Genomic DNA, 13703 nt, shown 5'->3' with positions numbered 1-13703 from the left:
TAAATGACCAGCCAGCGGAGAGGCTCATTGATGGGGGATGATGCATACTGGCGGGTCCCCGATGGCCTAGATTACCGCTGAGAGATAGAGCTCCACCACAAACGCTGGGGCCATATTATTCAGCCATTTACATCACCGAGTATTACTCATCTAAACCCACTCCCCCCCACCCCCTCCACTGTGAGCCTGCAGCTACGAGACACAATTAGACCTGTTTGCTATGAGGGCAGAGTGGAGTGGAGCAGACGGGGACATGATAATAAGCTTGCTGATGGCTGCGGGGAAAACAAAGGACCCCGCCGATTGGATATCGTGCCGATCACCATCTCACAGACTCTCTTAGCACTGAGTGTGGATCCTGGTAAAAGTTCAGAGAGGCTCTTTGACCCTCACCCTTTGACCTCGATGATATCGAGATGGCATGATGCCTCAGTGTTGACACAAAAGCTCTCTGAGTAAATCTTGCAGAAAAAACTGTCAGAAAAATGTAAATGTCTCTCGGAATGCCTTTCACCAAACTGACTGTTCAGAAGAGAAATACCACCTGACTGAAAATGACTTAATTTAACTTTCTGGGAGTATTCATTTAAAAGGACAGAAACTAATCGCTGGAATATTTTAATGTGATACACACTTAGATCGTACTAAAGCAAGAGTGTGCCAAACTTATAATAGACATGGACATATATCCAATCAAAATGGCAAAGACATAGTGGATGATTTTCTGACAAGGTCTTCTAATTTCAGTGTTGAAAAGATGTTGGTTCAGAGGAGGAATGTCTTTTGTTATAAGATGGTGAAGTTGCTGAAGAAAACAAATACAACTATTTGCTATTACAAACAAGGACCCATGTTTCTTTTCGTAGAGGATGTCAATACAGTGGAATTACATCTCCAGTCCTAATTGATTTGTGAGCATGAATAGGCCGTGAAGGGCATTTCTTTGTATGATGAAAACATAAGGTATTTGTTTTGAAGTGCTTAAACAACATTTAAAAAATGCATTATTTCTTAATCAGCTCTTTACTTAAATGTATTATTTGCTGGTTTATATAAATGGAAAATAATTCTGGTGATTATTAAGAAATGAAAACATAGTTATGATTATTATATTAAATCTCAGCTTGTATCGCTCTTAATCCTACACACTGTAACTTTGAATTGATGGTCGCCTATTTAGTCATATTTCAAGTTACAGAGAAATAAGTATTTGGAAGCTTTCAGGAGCTCTAGAAACTCAATTATTTCATTAATATGTAAAAAAAAAAGGACTTTAGCTAAATAGACAGGAAGTGTTAAACAAGTGTAGGGACATAGAGGAAATACACATGAGGTGGATAAAGCTTTTTTAATCCATTCTTTGAAAAGAAAAAGAAATGTCTCCTTTTCATCATAGATAAGAACAACAAAATGGCTTTATTAACTACAGATACATGTATTACACCCCTACTGGTAAAACATGTACAGTGGCATAATACAATTGGCTTATTTTATTATTAAACACTAATATGATCATTTTTCAAAAAGGTTATTCACAAATAATGATCTTTTAAAATATATGACACAAAACCCCTCACAAGTCAATAATACATATTTTAAAGTTTCTTTCATGCAACAGCAAAAGTGCATTTTGTAAATGAAGTCCTGCTATCTATGTGGAAATGTGTTTGAAGGCCACAAACCTCATTGATTCACACAATTTTGGTAATGAATAAAAAAATGTAATCACATTTCCACTGATCTCCATCGATTTCCCAAATGGAATATTTCCTGCTTTTCAAAAAATAAAGCAGTGAAAAGTTGTGTCTTAAGGAATGAAACGTTGTTCTCTTGTTAAACGTTGCATGCAGTGGTTTCCTAGTCCTTTTCGAAAAGCTTCATGCAAAGCGGGCTATAGAAAAGCCTTGCCAGAAAGATCTCATTGCCTGTCAAGTATATTCAAGCATTACATTTTAACCTCCCGTCCGCCAACTTAAATCATTTCATCTTTACATAAAATCCAAATAATTGGTGAGTGGCAAACCTCCAGCATTTGATGGCTGATGTGAGAGCCCAGGGGGAGCCTGCTTTTCGAGCTGGTTTCTACCTCTGGCTGCTGGCCCTGCTTCACGATGAAGGTCCACATCCTCTCGCTTATCAACCTCGCAACGCGGGGATATTTTGACAAGCCAGTCTCTTTTAACCAATTATTTCACCCATTATGGATCCCGGTGTGCGCTAGCCCCACCCTGTGCACTCAGTATCTGGCATTAAGATCTGAACATACAGCAAAGACTTTGTGGCTGGATTAGAGTTGATATAAAGTGACAGATAAAGAACAATTTCATCATAATCTGCTGTATAAATTCACATTTGTTTTTATAGGGTAAACATTGGAAGGCAATATTAGTTTTTTCCCGGATTTGATCAGGTAAAGTCTGAGCAGTTAGTTCTCACCGTGGATGTGATCACACTTAAGTTATGCCTTTCAGTCTTTCTATGTCGTTTAACAGCCACTTTTAAACCACCTCAAAGGATATTTGCCACACTTTGATAACATGAAATAAATGCAGCAGTGCTACAGGAAAACTTTTGCGCCAGTAAATTACCTATTTATCATCATAGCAAAGCTAATTAACTAAATGAAGGTATCCAGCTATAATGAAGGGATGAGACTTTATAACATTACCAATGACTCTAAACTGTATTGCTCATGACTGTAGTTAAGACGTTTGTTGTGAATAATGTATTCTATCGGAGAGAAAGTGTGGGAGACTTACTCAATAACGATTCCTTGATGCCTTCATTTCACAATAACTTAGAAAGCTTCATCCCCTTGCAAATATCTGTAACGTTAACACGTTTATCGCGGGCGAAACAATCGATAAAAAATAACTACACATGCACATCTACCCCCAAAGGATTTGTGTAATTTCTTTAACTAAATTAAATAGCTGACAGGAGAAAAGCCCAGGGAGTCGGTCTTTAATTCTTTTTTATTACTTGAATTGTGTACATGTTTTGCTTTTCTTTTGTGTACTTTAAATGTACTTATGCAATGTAAATGATCATTACATGGATTTCCAGATGGAGATTAATATAATATACAGGGGGAAATGTCTTGATCAAACTTTGACTAAAAAGAAAGTTCTATACAGAGGTTATACAATGAGTAAAATGGAATGAATATATGCGTTGATGTGAGGAGAGATGAAAGAAGAGGCCAATTGGATTAAGGAACAGGCGATGCACATTCAACACAGCTTTACATTCATCTGGGACATTCAGGCTTCATCTTTCTTAGCAGTTTAAATGGCGTTGTAACAGTTTAAATGTAGATACGCACGTTTTTCAAGGCCTATACTGAAAGTGAGAAGATGACTTGAATGACTTGAATCAGGTCTAATCAATTCAAAAAGCATACTGATGTATTATATTCAATGAAAAAAACATTTTTACACAAGTGAAACTATTATATTTAATACAGAACACAGAGTGCCATTTGATGTGACTTATGTCATGGGAATATTGCCAATATCCGCCACCACTATATAAATTCTCTTTCATTGATCACTAAAGTGGCCACTGGAGAGCGACTTTCAATGCCACACAAGGCTGAAGGTCTCTCTGTGCGGTGTGTGTGCGTGCTGGGGGGGGGGCAAAGAGCCATATTTATTTGACTTGGTTCAGCCGGTCTTAATGCAGGGTGCCCCAAGGACTACACCACAAAACAATTAGCCTGGATTTCATAAAGCAATCAGCATGCCACCTTGTCTAATGCAATCGCTTCATACATTGACAGTCTGAAAAAAAATTGTTATTGAAAGCTTTGTGTTCATGTTAGCTTTTGCCTCAAAGCATTCATGAATCAATTTTTGCCCATAAAAGAAGCTTTAACACTTAAGCTATTTTAGTGGAAATGCATTATGTAAGTTGTCAAATGTACGAGAGAGGCCTGGTAACGATTCAGGCTATTCAGAATGAACAGCCAACCCCCATTTTTATAATGGTCCTTTTGAAAATGCCTGGCTGAGTGCATGTGTTTGCTATTAAGATGGTGTCAATCATTTTCAACTGAAATTGAATCCACGGAAAACAATTTCACATGTGAACACATTTAAAAAGAGCGAAGATTATAAGATGATTACATTCTTAATTATTATAATAAATTGAACTATTAAAGTAGAGAATTATAGCACAAAAACAGCAGTATCATTTTTATCATCAAATGTGTGTCGCGCTGTTGATTCAGAGCGTTAGTGGGACAGCGATCTGTGAGCTAATCAAGCGTAAAGAATGGGCCGACATACAAAGGAAAAAAATGCATCATACATAAGCTTTAATTCCATCAATACACAACCAATTGTCCCAGATTGTTTGACCATTGATTTTGTTAATACCACTTTGAAAGTTGATGTTGCATTGCAGAGAGAGCTGAGATAGAAAGAAATGTAGAGCGACAGCTCATTACACTTCTCTATCTAAAGCCCAAAGAGTAATGTTACAAACAACCAATGGCGCTGCAAAGAAGACTATAACATAAAATGTTTGCTTTATAGTGATTTACTTAACTCCTTGTAGAATGTAAGAGAGCCAAACTCACCAGTGATTTAGCTCAGTGTTTCATTACTCCCACCAAAGCCCTCAACAATAACACAGGACATAATCTGCTGCCAATAACTCCAGGTGCTCTTAGTCAGATGGCTCCCTCTGGACCAGCAGGGTAGTAATACTCTGTTTAGAGGCCGGGGTGGAGACGCTGCTATAGGTCAATAGTGTTTCTAGGGATAGAAAACCACCAGAGACGGACTTTTGAGCGGCTGCCTGTAACACTATTAGCTACATTATGGCTACTGCTGCTAGGAGAGCTGTCATTTCCTTAATTAAGAGCCAGCTCAGGGCGAGAGGGAGAAGAGGCCACAGCACTCTCTGCGGGCCTCTAACATTAAAGCCTGATTCTTCATCCTGCGAGAAGGGAGACCTTACAGGGGAGAACAAAAAAATCTATCTCATTCATTATTCTGGCACAAAGTGGAATAATGGAGTTAAGGAATTACATAGATGGTGGTGCCGTGGAGTGTGCCGAACAGAAAGGATTTTACACCTCAGCGGTTCTAGGGCTATTTCTGAGGTGATTGTTAAGCGACAAGCAGTGTCACTCAGAGGTCAGAAGAAGAAGGACAGTCAGAGAGGACGCAATGGTTTTATAGATGTCTCGACAACAAAGCAAAAATAGTGCACTTCAGTTTGTGAAAGTAAGCGGCCACTTTCTGATGAATGGATGAAGGATCTGCATGCGGAGGATGCTTAAAGCAGTAAGGACCCTGTGCTGCGACACTTATGCTCTCTTTGGGGGCCACAGGTCTTCACCAAAAGGCTCTTTGACGTGAGAGTGCTCCAGCTCTTACCTGCCTCTCCCCTGATGCTGGAGTGGAGATGGAAGCAGCACAAGCATGAGAGGGACCAGAGGGAGGTAAATTGGTGAGGCAATGCCCATTTCAAAGGTCAAGAAGGAAAGATGGTGTGATGGAGAGAGGAGGACGGATAAGGGAAAGGGAAAGAGGAGGGGGGGGCTTTGTGTTGCATCTTCACGGGGGGACTTGGGACACTTTGCACATGAGCACATCTGTTATAGAGCGTCCTCCTCATTCCCAAAGCAATGTCAACCTGATTAGCTCAGGGTTGAAAGAGGCAAATAACAATCCAAATTATTTCTCATCCTTTTACAGGCGTCAGTGAAGGCAGGACGCTGAGAGGAAGACTAGCTTTAGAGAGCTGTAAGCCTTTTAGGAGAAGCCTGCTTCACTGGTGCTCCTCCTTCTAAATTACTTCAATGATATTTGCTGTAAATAGGATCCTGCTGCCGGCAGCCTGCAACCCTGTGCTGAATAAAGGCTCTCCTCTCTCAAGTGTCTCATATTTGATCTGTGGAGAAAGCCAAGGCTTTTATGCCTACAGTCAAAATGATTCTCAATTAGTTAGTTGATAAAAAAATGAAGTTTATTTCCTAGCAAAAAACCCAAATCCATAACAAATCATTGGCATCTTTAACTATAATTAAATCGATTATATATATATATATATATATATATATATATATATATATATATATTATATATGAATTTATAACAATAATTCCCAAAACATCATCATTTGAGGTTATTTATTAAGACAAAAAGTCTAACAATCACCTTTTCAAGCTTAATTGAGGATATGTAGGTTTTCTTCTGTTTTACATTGTTGTAAATCAAAAATATATTTGTTTTCCCTTTTATTGAGAATTGTGAAAATAGTTGAGATGCAATATTTTCAAAGAGTTAGGAAAATAATTGTTTAATAGTAAACAGAATTGAATAATAATCAATAGTCGCAGCTGAAGTACAACACAGTATTTTCAACTGTAATCACTTTAAACAGCATCTTTCTGGCTTTGTGTCCATCCTGCGTTGCGTCTGGTCAGCTGCCGGACATTTAAAAGTAGCCAGTGGGGTGTGAGGATGGTCCACTGCGGTGTGTGTGTGTTTGTGTGTGTTTGTGTGTGTGCGTTGGGGGCTAGACACCCACATGTCATGCCTGACACATCAGCCTGGGCCCCCCAGGCTATCCGGCACTAATGCTGCCTATGTCCCACTTTCTACCCCTTGCCCCTCAAAGCCTCCACCTCTCCCCCCTCCTCACCCGGTCCTTCTGTCATAGAGGTATAATAACAATGGATCACAACCGCGCTGCAGCACAGGCTCAGTCACTAAAGGAAACCATCAGGTGATACACAACTATATCTTACTTTCACTGCAAGCTAATCAGACTTGATGTAGAAATGAGTTTATCTGGGAAAGCTCCTGCATTAGTTGTTACTGTATTCCCCTGTTGCAGGGATATTTACAGAGATCAGTGGGTAAAGGTGGAAACAAGCAAATAATCATGTAGCTAAAAGACACCCAGCCCACCCCATCACACACAACCCCTCCCAACACATTATTCTGGTGGAGCAGACAAATAGTAGAAGGAGGGACGTCTGGAAATAGTATTGCTTTGAAGCCCATAACTCTATTCTGGAGGAAAGAATCATCACAGTGTTATTCCACATCCTCAGATATAAAGGGAAAAAAACATAATAACTTCTCGATAGCCTGGATTTCCACTGCCCTATACTAGCAACCCCCCCTCCTCTCCTCTACCCACCCACACCCCTGCCTCATCCACCATACACCCACTTCTCCTGCCTCAATCTTTGGTTTCAAAGGAAGCGAATCAGCCAGAAGGACAGAAGGTTATGCATTAGTACTGGTCATTGCTCAAAGAGCGAGCGTTATAAATAATAAAGGCTTGTGAAGGACACAAGGGCTGTGGGATGCATCTCTGGTTCACGCCACACAAGTCAAAGACAAGATTGTAATTTCTATTCCGAAAATGTGACCCTTGTAGCTTCAATTACATCTCAACAACACCAACCGTGTCCGTGCCAGGGGAGATGTGACGCCTCTTTGTTAGCTCTACATGAAAGGCTTATTGATATTGGTTATGGAGCGCATGCTGAACAAAAAAACCGTGTTTTTATCTGAAAATGAATTCCCAACTTAAAGACAGTGTATAGCTAAAATAAATGCATATTGAAATTCGAATTATTTTCGCCACAGCTATGTACCTACAGAACTTGTTATGTGCTTTTGTTTGGAATACTTTCTAGTCAAGGCAACAATAATCTTCTTAACTTTGAATACACCAACCAGAGAGAATTATATGGGCAGTTATAAGGAAGTTCTTTGTTTTGCTCAAAGTCATTTCTGCCTAAGCAAGCATCCGTGAAACCTGATGACCTTTACTGCTGTTCACATTGAAAACAAGAAGTGTGCCTTGTGCTCATCCTTGCTGTCCTCCGTGCCACGCAGCGATTGTGTTGCTGTAGCCATGGGCACTGCGGGCACATTAGCAGATGTATTACACCTACTTTACAGACATGCATTAAGCTTGTTTTCATAATGAGATCCACCTCCTGGGGAGAGACGTGTTCCTCCTCGGTCTCCTTTATCCTCTCTTATTTACTCTGCGCGGCCCATTCAGCGCTGCGTTTGCGCCACTTTATTACTTAACCTCACCACACAACATTACGAGGCTCTTTGCATCAGCAAGCAGCCTATCCCATCATGCATCCTGCCCACTAAGCTGATTACACAAAAATAATAAGAAAGTGTGCCTCCAGCAGTGTGTGTGTGTGTGTGTGTGTGTGTGTGTGTGTGTGTGTGTGTGTGTGTGTGTGTGTGTGTGTGTCTCTTGGTGTGTGTGAGAATTTGCACGTAAGACAGTAGTTTTATCCCATATCTACACTAATAATGATAATACAAAGAAGTATGCATTTATTATTTAAATATGCAAAATGAATATACACAAATAGTGTATTTTTCAGTTTTATAATAAGAAGGAATTATACAAGATGGTGTCAAATCTAATCAAAGTCATATTGTGACTTTTGAAGTCAAGTTCCCATTTGGAAGCAAAGAAACTTATGAAAACTTAAATGATGTATTTTCTATATGCTTGAAGCTGACTAACCACTGTCGCCTTTTTCTTTTCTTTTTTTCAGCTATCTCCAAAAAGAAAACTGTTTTATTGCAAAAAACAGACCTCTTGTAAACTGTAAACTGAATTTGGTTTCTTTCAAGCCAAATACAATATCAGAAAGGTGACAATTGGAGCAGAACTATGCAAAAACAATTAAAAATGTTTTAAAATGTGTTTAACGCACTATTAAAAGGAAAGGAAGAAGGTCTGCAACTGTTCTAATCATGCGTCTCTAAGAACTCTCCATACAAAGTCCTGTGTGGGTGATCAGTCAAGTCCAGATAAAATGAATATCACTTTATTGTAAGTGAAGCCTAATAGACCTGGAAATACATAAAAGATAGGAACAGCATTTCAGAAGCTGTGGCATTTGGTTTGGACTTTTTGTTCTGAATGACCTCCAATAGCAGGAATCAATGAAAGATTCATTTTTGCTCTTTTGGGGAGGGGGATCTCTAGGTGACCTTTGTGAAAATGTTCCACCATTTTGGCAGAATCCGAATAAGTGCAGACCATTTCATGTAGACAGTAAGTGTATGAAATGAGTGCTCCTGTCGTTCCAGCCTGGCTCCCTTTGACAGCATGATGATAGAAGCGTCACATCCTTGGGAGAGTAAATGCAAACTGACAAGAGATGAGCCTTTGGTTGCTGAATATAATACGGAATTGTGCTCTGAGTGTCTTATTATCTTGTCTGTTGATGTCTGAAAGGGGGAGATTTGCTTGAGAAGAGAAGACAGAAACTGTACGCATCCAACACCATCCCGTCCTTTGAAAAAAATGGCTTGCCCTACTAACCACAGCTTTCCCACCTAATGTCCACTTCTACTTGGAATAAATACACGGCGGCAGGATGTTTGTGGTGCCTCGTAGCCCCTGTTAGCTGAAGTGGAATACTATTTGCACAGGCAAGCTTTTAGGAGAACGACCCTTTCACCACTGCAGTAAGCATGTGGTGGGTGTAGAAGGTGGACAATTTACTCTAGGCAAACATGACCGCTACTGTCATTGTCTCCGACTGCCTCCTCCTTCTCAGCTCTTATACATAGTATTAGGGGACTAAAACTAAAGTCATACATCAACTCTGCAGGGAGGAGAAGTTGTGGTGGGCGCTCTAGGTAGCAAAACAAATACCACAATACCATGGCACATGTTATTGCAGCACAAAGTACACATGCAGCGATATCAGAGTTCAAAGCTGATTAAACATGTTCAATGTCAAAGCAATTGTTCACTACGGTGGCAGGAAATGTTACTCTGGAGCCTTCTAAATCAGAATGTAATTTGGAAATGAAATGCAAAAATGGGTTTAGTTTTGCCGGATAATATTTTATACAACTTAAGAAAAACACAAGTAGATTATTTTAGTTGTTATTAGTTGTACTATTTTCTCTTTTGTGCTTATTACTTATTAAAATGATCGATAGAACACTTGATCCCTATTAATACATTACTAATAGATAGCTGCAGCCCTAGTGAGTACATTAAGGTACAACTTGCATTTTTTTTATTACACTTTTTGTAACAAAAAACCCCAGCGACAAAAGTGTTTGCATATTTATTAAGGGAGTATAAAACCAATTAGCAGTATCAGCAGGAGACTTACTTACAGGCTAAACATACAACTATGTCAATCATACACTGTGTATTAATGTGTGTGTGCATGTTATTAAACTAAGTAGTAAAGATGGGTTCAGTTTTACTGCATTCAAAATCCTCGTTGTTATGTCTTCATTGTTTGATACAGTAATACTTGAATTCTAGAGGAGCAAATTCGGTCTCATTTGCATTTCCTTGAAAACATGACTTGTTTCATTGAAACTGTTAAGTGTGTGTGCTGTTGCTGTGTGCCTGGGTGAGAGTATGTCTTTGTGAAAATGTCTGTCATTAAATTGGAGCACTGTATCAGAGAGGTTACGCTAAATAAAAGCAGTAAAGACGAACAAGGTTTTTTGGATACTCTAAAACTGAGGTTACACAATATTCTTGCAAGTAAAGGGGAAAGAAACGTAATATGGTGGCTTCTTCGCAGTTTTGAACCACATAAAGAAAACCAGTGAATAATGAAAGGCCTTTAGTTTAAAGGCTCAGTTCACGGTTGTTTTTTTATATATGTGGCATTCATGTTGCAACATTGAAAACTTATAATATAATCTCCTAATGACCATGAGAGTTAACTGCTTGTGTTTACGTGAACATCTTCAAAATGTCAATAATCAGGATACGTTTACCTTTATGGCCACATGTGTTACACTTTATTGGTTTTAGAGAGGTTTTACAGACTTCAATCAGTAGGTAATGTAATTCAGTTAAAATGTCCAAAAGGTTCACACAATCTTCAAATAAATATTAAAAAAGATTACTAACCAGATTCCAAAATGAGTAAAAAATACATGTGTGACTATCTATATCAGCAAACCATTCCCTTCTGTCTGATAGCATTTAAGGAAATGTATTGAAAACTGCTGAGTCTCTTTCCTCCCACCCCCACCCTCTCTCATTCTTCCCTCTTATATCCCCCAGCAAAAGACACGACTGTGCTACGTCTCCACATCCGCCCAGCCTTTCTCTCTGTCTGACAGGTCATGTGGGCAACGCTTCCCAAATCAAACCTGCCGATGGCACCGCCCGGGGCTCAGCCACCGGCCAGAGAGAAACCATCTCCCCCGAAAAACTCTCACAGGAGAGGATGCAACCAGCCATCACACAGGCCATCACAGAAGCACGAAATAAGGACAACATCCTATTATAGATCAAATGTAATACCCACTGTTTCCCTAAATGACTTCTTATTGACAATACGATTTAATAAAACCGAAAAAGCTGCACATTTAAATGAATATTAAAGCATTTAACAACATTTAAGTGTGTGTGCAATTGGAAAAGAGAAGCAGAAAGTAACAAGAAAGCAGCAGGAGAGGACTCGGATAGAGACTGATCAGAAATGAAGAAAGAAGGAGAGAGAGACTTGATGCTTATTAAAGCAAATTGCAAGACTTCTGAGACAAATCCTGCAGTACATTGCCCTTGTTTAGATCCTGCAGTACATTGCCTCGGGTTATTCTTGAAAAAAGGATTTAAAAGACAGCTGAACTCTCGCTGATTTGCTATATTTTGCTTTCCCTTGCCTAAATCCTTATTTTATTGCGATCACCAAAGTTCAGCAAAGCTATAGGAACTATACTCTGCCACTTCCCAGGACACACACACACACACACACACACACACACACACACACACACACAACCACACACACACACACACACACACACAACACACACACACACACACACACACACACACACACACACACACACCACACACACACACACACACACACACACACACCACACACACACACACACACACACACACACACACACACACACACACACACACACACACACACACACACACACCGTATTCTATTAACAACTCCCATTGAAATGGAGAACAACTGAAAGTATGCACTGTTTGCTGCAGTATAAATGAATAACACAAGTATATGCCAGAGTTGCACACTCTTACACACTCTTACTTGCACAACACAAATAAACACACAGTTACACTTTCAGAAAATGAAAAACAGACAAGCTGAAGTGACAAGATAGTTTGTATAAATGTACAAAACAAAAACTAGCATCTAAAGCAATGAGAGAGGGATTTGTGTCACCATGCATCCTAATGAAAAACAAATAATTAAAATATTTACATTTAATTTGCAAAAATGTAGAATGGTCTCTTCAAATCCTCTTACTGTGTTCAAGAAATTAAAAAGAGTTTTGGAATGAATTTGTTAAGTGGAGATACAATTGTAAAATGTATCCATCAGGGACACATTGTTTTAATCTGCTGTTACTGCACTGCAAATGATTCCTATTTCCTACTTTTCAGTTTTAAATGATTTCTTATCATTTATAATGGTAATGATTATTATTATTATCTCTCTGACTTTCTCCTCTCAGTAAAACTATAGAGTTACATTATCATATATTTACAAATCTTAGCAAATGTATAAATTAAAATAATTTATACATTTAGTAAAATGGTAATTTATACAATGATGCTTTTTTGCTAAATAATGAGGTTCAGGGATTTCATTTGTCCAGACCACGTAATAATTAATTTAAAGAAAACCAAAAAAAAAGTGTCATCTTAATGAGCTAAATACAAAAATAATGAGCCTTGATGATTATTTTTATTTGGCTAATTTTGAAGATCATTTGAAACTGAACATTTAGACCAAAAATGAGATAATAAACTGAAAAGTCCTTGCAATTTAAAAAAGTATAAAATGATAATACATCTGATGATAGAAACATAAATGATAGGTTTTAATTTCACTCAGCAGCACTAAGTTATTCTGTATCAGCATAAGTTGTTATTAATTCAAACATTACAACAAACATAATATTTTCTCCATTGGAATTAACAAAAAAGGAAACGATATTACCGCACACAATCAGGGTTGTGAGGGGGGAGGGGCGGGGGGGTGAACGCACATTTTCCTGACAGGTCCAATCTGACTTTTAATTGTCAGTTTAAACTTTTAAATACTTTTAATATACAGAAGGGCCATGCAGAGCTCCTGCCACAAAATATGCAACAGTAATAAAGCATGCAGTGTATCCTATATTAAAGACAGAGAGTGCAATACAAATGTACTGCATCTTCCGCATTACTGTCACTACACTTCTAACTGTCCCCTACAAGAAGGAACTGCCCTATCGGAGAATCTGAAGGCTGAAAGTACATGAAACATCTTAATACACAAAATACAATTTCCCAAAACAGATATCCAATCTTTGAGGGAGCCGAACATCGATTTGGTCCTTGCACTGAAAGTTAGTTTGCTGCGTGACACTGCTGACACCTGTCCCAGCACTGGAAGCTCTCTGCTCTCAGCACCAGACCTCAGACAGACACTTTATGAAATAGAGGAAACAGACGTGAGCCGACATACCGTACAGCTTGTTTGGAGTGCCCTCTCTGTCCGTGGCCTCGGAGGGCAGGAGCAGGGGCTCGTCGTTCAGATCGCTGTCTGGGGTGGCCGCTTTGTCGTCCACCCGGAGTTCTGCTGCGCTCATGTCGCTGCGCAGGGAGAGCAGCGGCTTGCTCAGCTGCCCTGTAATCATCGGGACCTGGAGGGAGCTGGGAGCCCAGGT

General features: G+C 39.2%; 1 protein-coding gene across 1 annotated transcript in view; it reads right to left on the bottom strand.

The window, feature by feature from the left end:
- pou6f2 (POU class 6 homeobox 2) overlaps nucleotides 1–13703 on the bottom strand; it is a 62035-nt gene extending 48332 nt beyond the window's left edge. The window contains exon 1 of the mRNA XM_034214162.1: nucleotides 13502–13703. Within this exon, the coding sequence (XP_034070053.1) occupies nucleotides 13502–13673 (172 nt within the window). The 5' untranslated portion in view covers nucleotides 13674–13703. The remainder of the gene's footprint in view (nucleotides 1–13501) is intronic.

This window comes from Gymnodraco acuticeps, unplaced genomic scaffold (genome assembly GCF_902827175.1).
Source record: "Gymnodraco acuticeps unplaced genomic scaffold, fGymAcu1.1, whole genome shotgun sequence".
Lineage (NCBI taxonomy): Eukaryota > Metazoa > Chordata > Actinopteri > Perciformes > Bathydraconidae > Gymnodraco > Gymnodraco acuticeps.
Note: the sequence above shows the minus strand (reverse complement) of the source record. Positions and strands in the feature narration are given on the sequence as shown.